Source organism: Seriola lalandi, unplaced genomic scaffold (genome assembly GCF_002814215.2).
Source record: "Seriola lalandi dorsalis isolate HSWRI2012SDOR001 ecotype SW California unplaced genomic scaffold, Sedor1 jcf7180002002248, whole genome shotgun sequence".
NCBI lineage: Eukaryota > Metazoa > Chordata > Actinopteri > Carangiformes > Carangidae > Seriola > Seriola lalandi.
Genome location: NW_019472904.1, coordinates 1 through 9,488, shown reverse-complemented (window position 1 = coordinate 9,488; position 9,488 = coordinate 1). Strand labels below are relative to the sequence as shown.

Genomic DNA, 9,488 nt, shown 5'->3' with positions numbered 1-9,488 from the left:
CAGTCAAAGCATGAAATAACATTGGCAGTCAGTTTAACTGTGATTTAGTGAACCTACACTGAAAGAAATCTCCAGTTCTTTGACTTGATCAGGAGTGTAATCCTCCAACATGCAACGCCAAGACCTGAAGACAAAGTAAACATCAGAGAAGATTAATTCATTAATACAGTTTACTTGTTTTAATCATTATTTGGAGTTTTGCATGGAATAAAATATCTGATTAAATAAAAGAATAAATTGTAAATTTAATGTTAAATAATTTCTTTTTAAATTTTTCCTGCTTTGTAAAGAACACCATTCAGTTTTGGATTTTTAAAAGCATCTTACTCTGCTATTACAGGGTCATACTCCTTCATGTCATCCATTGAGGGTTTGACCCTGACCAGCTTCTTGAAGAGAACCAGTGGGAAGGGCAGGTGGACAATGTTGTGGTTGTAAAGAGCCAGGCCACACAGAACGCCGAACAGGAAGTAATGGTTCTCCTCCACTTTTGACTGTTTGGTTGATGAAAAAATCAATCACGATTTAGTAACATTCAATAAGCGTCCAAGTTTACATAAGACAATGATAAAAAATGACTCAAGGTGTACAAAGAGGTAAAGGTTCAAGGTTACAATTACCCTTTGGACTGTCTTTGTGCAAAATCTTAACAAGTGATTTTCTCTTCAGTGAACTGGTCTTACCCTGGGAGGGAACCAGGCCACAGTCTTGCTCTCGTTGAACATGAACATTTCAGACTCGGGAGTCGTGAGCTCATCAAACACATGGAGGAAGAAGTCCCTTTTATTGACATTCATCACCCTTGTCTCATCTACAAACTTCACCTGGAGAGGATAGAATAATATATTTTTTTAAAACACAGCACTCAACACAAACTGATTCACTAATCAGCTCTAATGATAAATATCCAGCAACGATTTCCCAGACATCCATTGTGTTTGTAGGAAAATGGTTTTGTGAAGGGACTTAAGCACGCACTTCCAAATTTATAAATACTAATTCTGGCAGCTCACCTTCACACAATCTTCTAGTTACTATTATTAACCCTTTAGTCAATAAAATTTAACATTCATTTTTATTTATTCATGTACAGAACAGCCTACATTGCATTGTACATTGTTATTGCATATAGTATTTCTAATTTATCTTGTCTTTTTTAGATTTTTCTAGTTACATTTTTCCCCTAGTGCTGCCATTTTTGTCAGTAAAGATCAATAAAGGTACATCTTATTTTATCTTATCTATTTCTCGAACTGTTATTATTTTTCTTTGATATACATGTATGTATGTCCAATAAAAATGTTTTCAAATCAGTACTGACATGTTTCCCAGTAGTTATCTTTATTTTTAATGTTTAGTTGCACCTTAAAATTTATTGTAATTGACATTTTGCATAAAGCTTCACAAAAATAAAAATAAAAAATAAAAAAATTTAGGAGCACTCTGCCAATTTTACACATAAAGTTAAATGTACTCATCAGGCTATGGAAAATATATTATACTATTATGTTGCATTATGGGAAATCCAGTGTTGTTGAAATTCTACCTATACTAGGGACAAAAACTCTGAATATCTCGGCCTCTACTATCACGACTGTTGTCTCTTGTGAGTCCACTGGAGCACTTTCTTAATTACCCTGGAGACAAAAGCCACCAAATTTAGTTTCAGAACATTAAGGCTGGCAACGTTTTGACAGCATGTTTACCAAAAGCTCCTTTTGGAAGGCGCTGTGGTCAGCTGCACCAAGCTGTCTGAAGGTGTCCTCGACGAGGTGAGCTCGTCTCAGGGTTAGCTGGAAGACTGGGGCGGGGGCAGAGTTCTGGGTGTCTACCAACGCTTTATCAGGCCACAACAGAGCGAGGTTATGGATGAACTGGTGTGTTTTCTGTAATTACAAAACCCCTCTTTATAAAGAATTCTCCAAACAGATGGAAAGCAGTTTTAATAGAATTTCACAGTACATGACATCTTTAAAATGAATGCACGGGTACAGAGTATTGTTAATATCAGTAAAATTATCCAGTGTTTTAATATATACTGTACCTTCATTATTGATGCATAGATGTTAAAGACCGCCACCTTGTGAACTAGAGTGAACAGGAATGGGTAGCGGCAGAAGATGGCGGGTGTGTTTTCATCATCCTTTAAGAAAATAATTGATCATTTATTAAGAAATTAGTTCAGTAATAAGCAGTCCAGCATAAAATTAAAAGCCATTCAGGACAAATGGACAGGTTGTTCTTCTGAAACACTGCAATATCATATATCCTGTACCACAAATGATTTTACCTCCACTTTAGAAAATTCCCACCAAAGAGTGACGTCCTGGATTGGCAGCACATTACCACTGATCTCTTCCACGTAAAATGTGCTCAGTGGGACTTTGTAGGACTTTCCAGCTTTATTTGCCTGAAAACAAATAAATATATTAACAGAAATCATATTTTTAATTTAATAATGTATATAGAGATAAAGACTTTTTTTTATTTAGTATACATTTCTCCCTATGTAGTGCTCCTTTGCCATGCCATCAATGGACAATGATGGTCAGACATGCAATTTTAAGACATCACTGTCAAATTTTATAAACTTATAAATCAATTAATAAAGATTGAATAATTGGTAATTACTATTTTTAGTCTCAGCCACTGAATATATATCTCCTCAAAGATGACCGTGGAGAATCAAAATGCGGCGAGAAGTTACAATGCAAACTTCCGGTCTAAATATCTGCTGTTTTTGTTTTTTTTTTTCTCAACCAGATAGACAATACATCAGGAGTCACATTTTGTGTTCATGAACTTAATCGGGATAAATGATTTCATTTCATCTTTAAGATTCAAAAAGTATAATAGATCTGACACTAAAGCCACAGATGGAAATAAAAACATAACACTTACTTTGTAAAGTAGTTTGAGGGCTTCCATCAGGTATTTGACTCCTGGGTTGTGAGTTACCAAGAGGCCATTTCTTAGCATGAAGGCCAGGGCCTTTTTGAAGACCATGATGTGCTTCATCAATATGGAGGGTGTCAGGGAAGACCACCAGCCTCCTGAAGAACAAAAAAAACATGCTTATCATTTAAATAAAGTGAAAATCTTTTTTTTTTTTTTAAGTTTTATTTTGGACAAAAAAAATAAAGTTTGCTAGTTTGTTAGTTGTTTACTTAGTGATTCCAGAGCCTTCTCATTCAGATTTCCAAGAATGACCGCCAGACCCAACGCCCCATTCATGACATTATAGTCTTCTTGAAAAAGGGGGCATGTCAGCAGAATCAGCAGGATCTCCGGCGATTTTAGGGCAGTCATCGATTCAACAAGCAAGTCAGTCAGGAGTTTTAGGTTTACCTGTGTGAAATATATATATATATATGAGATAAAATGGCAATGTTAACACAGTGTGCATTTGTTTGTAAATGAATAAATCATTGACTTCTTTGCTAAATGTCCATACCCAAAAGAGCCTGGTAGGAAATGACTGCATGTAACAGGGGGACTCATTCAGTCAATTTATGTCTCAAGCAGAAGACAAAGAAAATGGCCTGAATGTTTTAATTATTTCAAGGATTTCTTAACTGATTGTTTGATCCATGGCACCGCCAGCAGCTGGTCAAAAGCTTGGCTAGCAGCCTCGAGGTCCACAGTAAGGGCACCTGCTTCCAACGAAGACCCACTAATAACAAAAGCAAAGTGAAAACACCAGTCTTTTAATTGTAAAACCTACTTTCCTCCCCTGAACATAATAACTGATTTTACTACTAAAACATGACAGAAAACAGCAGCCAACACAGAAAGGACTTACTTGGCTTTTGTGAAACTCGCAACAAGACTTGAACTCGTGAAAAACATCATGGATATTTCTCTGTTGCACAAAGAGAGAAAAGCATTGGGAGAGCCCAAAAACTACAGTTGCTGAATATAAGATTAATATTTCATATGTGAAAATACATAATTACAAAAATTACCTCCTCGCCTCTGCATTGCCATGTGTCATTGACAGCCAACTTTGCAGTTTTGTCTCATCGAGCCGCCCAGTTATCCGTCCTCGATCCACATTCTTAAAAGAAACAAACCAGACATAACATTTCAGGCAGTGAGCTTAACAAAGATGACAAAATAGACTTTTAAACTGAAAATGTATTGTTACAACTTTTGATGTACAGGGACAAAAAAACAGGAGAATATCAGTTTACACATGCTTAATGTAAAAGAAAATCAGTAAGAACAACAAGTCACACATTACCTGTGCAGGTGAGGAGAAAATGAAGTTTGTATTCCACCCAGCTGATATTTTCAAGTCTGCTTAAACAAATAAAAACCATTAAAAACTAATTTAGAGATACATATGCTAGTCTATCAGTACCTGATATAAACCAACGTGCTTTTCAAATCAAGATCCTTCTGTATTTATTTATGTAAATCATTTACTACCAGCTGTCGTGACTGTTGAACTCTGCAGTTTGAGTTGAATTGAATTGTCTTTCACTGCCGTGTTGCCACAACAGGGGAGGAGGAGGAGGAGGAGGAGGCAGATCCACTGATATGGCTCTTTAAAATCTATGAAATACCCCACTGCCCATACATACAGTACATACCACTGGGAATGGCGGCTGCATCGTCAACGGTCCATGGAAGTTGAACCAGAGTGGGACTCAGACTGTCCTCAGCTCGTCCAGTCCCAATTTGACCTTTGACCCCATTGCCAAAAGCCCATAGCTGGCCAGAGGAGCCCAAAACCAGAGTGTGACATCTGGGAAACAATTAGGACTTTGCTAAGAATCCTGATATAATATAGCCTACGAAGTAATGATAACTGACTAGATCTACTAATACTTTCTTTAATTAGAGCTTCTCCAATTGACTATAAACATGATCTTATAATTGTGCCAAAATGCCTATCTTAAATAAAATGTAGTTTCAATGTGCAGATAAGCAAACTCCTAATTTTTACCGGCCACATGCAACCTGGGAGGCGGGTCCGTCCAGACCGTCGACCAGTCTGGGTCTCACTTCATTAGCAGCGGAGTTGTGACCGAGCTGACCGCAGCTTCCCTCTCCAAACGTGAAAACCTTACCATCCTGGAAATCACAGCATCACGTAACATCACAAGAGGAAATGCATCAGACTAATTTTCTTTACAATGTGATAATTAATAAAGTTTGTACCTTCGCTAACACAGCAGTGTGCGCCTGTCCACAGCTTATGAAGGAGACACCCAGAGGACTGAGGGCAGGTACCATACAGATGTTAAACCTGCCTGTTAGCGATGGAAAGAAATGCTTATTTCAAATTGATAATAACATGTAAAATAGCTATGCTAAATAAAATACTTATTATAACTTGAATTTTTGACACTTGATCAAATAAAATGCATAATAAGGACCCTGTTTTTTCCTCTGATGTGTTACCATTAAATTTGAGTCTCACAGCTAAGAATCTTTTTTTTCCTGAAAAATAAATAACTGACGAAACTTCCAGGATTTCCAGGAGTAAAATCATATTTTGTTCATTGCACAATAAACAGAAATATCAATTTTTTGCTATCTCAATAGAATGTGAACTTAAAAATCTTAGAAATCTTTTTTTTTTTTGTTGCTTTTTTGACTTGAATATAATAAATGAATGAATGAATTGGTGTGAGTTTTGTTTGACATAATTATTATTTGTATTATAATAATTATGTTTATTTAGCCTAGCTGTTTTACATGTTGATTAACAAGCCTCAAAAACACAAGGAAAAAAAAAAGTTGAGTGACCCATAGGCTCCACCTTTATGGACAATCTGCTAAATGTGAACAGGTGAGTGTGTGACTGAGTTAAGGTAAATTAGTAGTACCCTTCTCATCCACCCTGTTGAGTCCCAGCTGGCCAGATTTATTGGCCCCACAGCAGTACACCAGGCCTGGGAGTGTGAGGAAAAGAGTATGGGTCGCTCCGGCTGCAATCTGGGTCACTGCTACACCGGACAGAGCACATACCAGGACAGGTGTGTGCTGCAGTGACACATTCTTCCCTAGACCCAGCTGACCATGACTGTTCAAACCCCATGAGAAGACGTCTCCACCTGCAAAGTGTGAAAGAGTGAAGAAATGATTGTTTTATCAAACTTTAGCGTCCCCAGCAGTGGTAAAACCACGCAGAAAATGCTCCCACACTGCTGACTTGAATGTGCCCAGTGGGTCAGCAATCTCAGGGTTAAAAAGTTGACTGTTGACTGGAATATTACAGCCTTGATTTATTGAAGCTGTCGTGGTAAAATATTAACTTGTACTTTATGACGTCTGCAGGGAACTCAAAACTAGATTTGACACAGTGACATACGAAAATAAACATAAATCATTATTACATTAGATATGAATAAACTTTACAAGCTGTGAAACTGGAGTTGGCCCAAAGACACAATGATGTCATCAGTTTGTTCAGTGTCTTACCTTTAGTCAGTGCCAGAGAGTGGGAGTTTCCACAGGCAACTTGAATCACTGGTACTGGCAATGGTATGGGCACCTGACTGCAAGTTGATTTGACAGTTAAAAAAAAAAAACGTAACCTTAAACCCGCCGTCCACTAACTTTCAGTGGTAACTATGCATATTCATGTATTCCAGAGACTAAGATCTTGCCTTGGTCTGAAATTGTTGCGCGATGGATTTATCCCCAGTTGTCCATCCTCTGCGGCCCCCCAGGAGAACACCTTTCCAGATGCACACACAGCCAGACAGTGGTCCTGACCACATGCCATCGTCACCACATCACCCAGCCCCTCCACACGACCTTACACAGGATGACAGATTGAGATTCACACACAAATACACAAACTACACATAAATATAACAATTTAAATCCAATACTCTACTAACCTGCCTAAACTGTTGTCTTCTAAGCTATAATGAAGAGAAACTATTTATGTCTTGCAAATAAAAGCCTGTTGACAGTGTTTACTTCTTATTTACAGTGGTGGGGTACTGTACATTTTATTTTCATTTTATGTTACTTTATATTTCTGCTTCAATCAATTAATTTGATAGCTATGGCTTCTAGTTAATTTCATTTTAAGATGTCAAATGATGCATTGTTGTTAATTAAACTATCCAGCACCAGTACATAAAATAGTTGAAAGTAGCTTCAGTTCGACCTGCAACAAAATGCTGCTTGCTCATTAAAACATCAAAAATAACAATCCAATAATACAATGTACTAAATATAATAATATAATGCTTAAATAGGCCATTCTGCATATTAAGTACTATAATTTTGAAAGTTTAACTTTGTTTTGCTGATAATAAACTAATTAACTTGTATTTAAGTGTCTAAATGCTTATGTAACCATTATTGCTTTAAATGTATTTACTGTATTCACCAGTTATTCATATTTTGCAGTTCATCAGACTAAACATCAAAACGAAGCATCATATCCAAAGCGTGAACGCAACACTGAGCTAAAAGTCCAACTTCCCCACCACCACTTGAACTCAACGCAAAATGAAGTTCAGCTCCCAGTTAACTTTCGTGTCCTGTTATGACAGAGGGAAACGAAACTGAAACATAGCTCATTTAATTAGCCTGCGTTACGTCTGTGGCAGTCACTCGATGGACGCCATAAACTCAGAAGAAGTCTATGTGTCTGTGCCATGGACACTTGGCTGTCATCCATAGACGATACATGTATTTTTCTTAAAATAAAACTGTCTTGACAGAGTGATGAATAAGAAACAAAGAACCAGATAATCCCGCAGTTACATTACACAGTCGCTAAACGATCATTAAACAGTAAACAAAAAAACAAACAAAAAAAACACGTAATGTTAAATAAAACCTATGTCCGCTTTCAATGTTAGGACCTATATGTTACTTTCACTGACAGAAAGACTATAATCCTACTAAGTATCACACCACATGAATATTTTCTTATGCCCATTATTCCGCTGCCTCTGAAATATAAACACCATCATTACTTACCAGGTGTCCTTCCATCTTTACATTTCTTTCGTCCAAGTTGTCCCTGCGAGTTTTTTCCACATGAGAAAACGCCTCCATCCCTGGTGAGGAATAAAGTGTGCTGGTCCCCGCAGAAGATACTGGTTATAACCCCGGAGACAGTCCAGGACACCGGACTGAGGGCTGTCTCTGGACCGAACTGTCCACTGGAGCTGTCTCCCCAACAGTGCAGCTGCACCATGTCTTCACCTGGACCAAAATGATCAGTGTACATTACAGCCTCTGTTGTGGCAATTTAACTCAGCTGATGCTGCCTTCAAGTGCTATCGGAGGTTTCACAATATTGAGTTGAACCACTCATTATTTGACTGTATCGTACTATATAGTGCTTTTGGAAGAGTTAATATGTCGAACACAATTTTTAAGTTTGTTGGTTACAGTTTGTCATTTACTTTTGAGTAAAACCAAGCAAGTACAACCAACAGTGGGAATGGATAGAAGTAGAATTTACGAGCTTACCAGGAGACGTGAAGGCAGCATGAGAGCTAAACGGAGCAAATGTTTGTGTTACATAACTTGATATCAATCAGTTTGTTACTCACTCACTCTAAATGTCGTAAATACAGTATCTGCAATAAGAATAGATGCGAGTTTCTTGTGTTTAGAGTGAACTGACTCAAATGAACAAACTTTTTTATCGGTAAAAGCCCGGGACTTTGTTTTTTTTTTTAAGAGAGTACAGGCAAGAGTACAGTAAATCTTACAAATACAAAATGTGACGTACACATGCAAGATTGACATTGCTTTTTAATACAGACACAAATCAGGCATTTATAACAAATTCTCTTATTCCAGATACATATGCCAATATCCTCTCTGCCTTAAACTGTAGATGTGGTAGGAATAGATCAGATATTGGGTTTGGTTTCACAGAAATGAAACTAAGGTAAGTGTTTCTGCAGGGGTGTGTCATCGAAACAATTTCAGACCAAATGAAACTAAAACAAATGATGCAGTAATAAAAAGAGGTGTGCCCCACAAGTGTAAGAAATAAATGACACTTGTATATACAGTATACATATATAAAACTATTTCTAATGTCTATCACATCTGTTGCTTTTCACATTGTTCTGTCAAATGTATCATCTTTAGCTATACATTTTAAAAACACAATCCCTGTTGAACAGTATATAATACACTTAACGCCATGTAATATTGGGGGTTGCTAGGGGTAACCAGCTGAATGGAGCTCTGTCTAAGGGGCATTGCTTCAACTCATCAATCAAATTTTTTCTGCACCTGACCAACTCCTTCCTGTTGAGCATGACATCTGAAACAGAATACACACCGACGGACCCGTCCTCAAAACCCACAAACACACACTGCTGCTTACACACAACCAGAGTCAATGGATTCTTAGACAGACGCACACTCCCTACTCTTTCCCCATCCATTAGTCGACCGACTGTGAGGACGGGCCTCGCAAGTGGGTCACAGGCACAGGTTTTCTCCAGGCTGATGTAGGCAGCAAAACATCCAGTTTTGTCCAAGCA

The 9,488-nt window shown here is 37.6% G+C and overlaps 1 protein-coding gene across 1 annotated transcript; it reads right to left on the bottom strand.

Annotated features, from left to right (window-relative positions):
* Window positions 1-57: 57 nt before the first annotated feature.
* Window positions 58-8,209, bottom strand: LOC111665443 (putative E3 ubiquitin-protein ligase HERC4; the record flags this gene model as incomplete). Its single annotated transcript, XM_023420450.2, has 19 exons — window positions 7,957-8,209; window positions 6,621-6,771; window positions 6,433-6,509; window positions 5,838-6,065; window positions 5,167-5,258; window positions 4,952-5,079; window positions 4,596-4,750; window positions 4,244-4,299; window positions 3,966-4,057; window positions 3,803-3,862; window positions 3,577-3,673; window positions 3,168-3,348; window positions 2,902-3,053; window positions 2,291-2,410; window positions 2,045-2,143; window positions 1,707-1,886; window positions 684-824; window positions 328-494; window positions 58-124 (listed from the first exon to the last, which is right to left on the bottom strand). Coding segments are annotated over exons 1-19 (2,496 nt in total), but the record flags the coding sequence as incomplete, so codon positions are not given.
* Window positions 8,210-9,488: the final 1,279 nt, after the last annotated feature.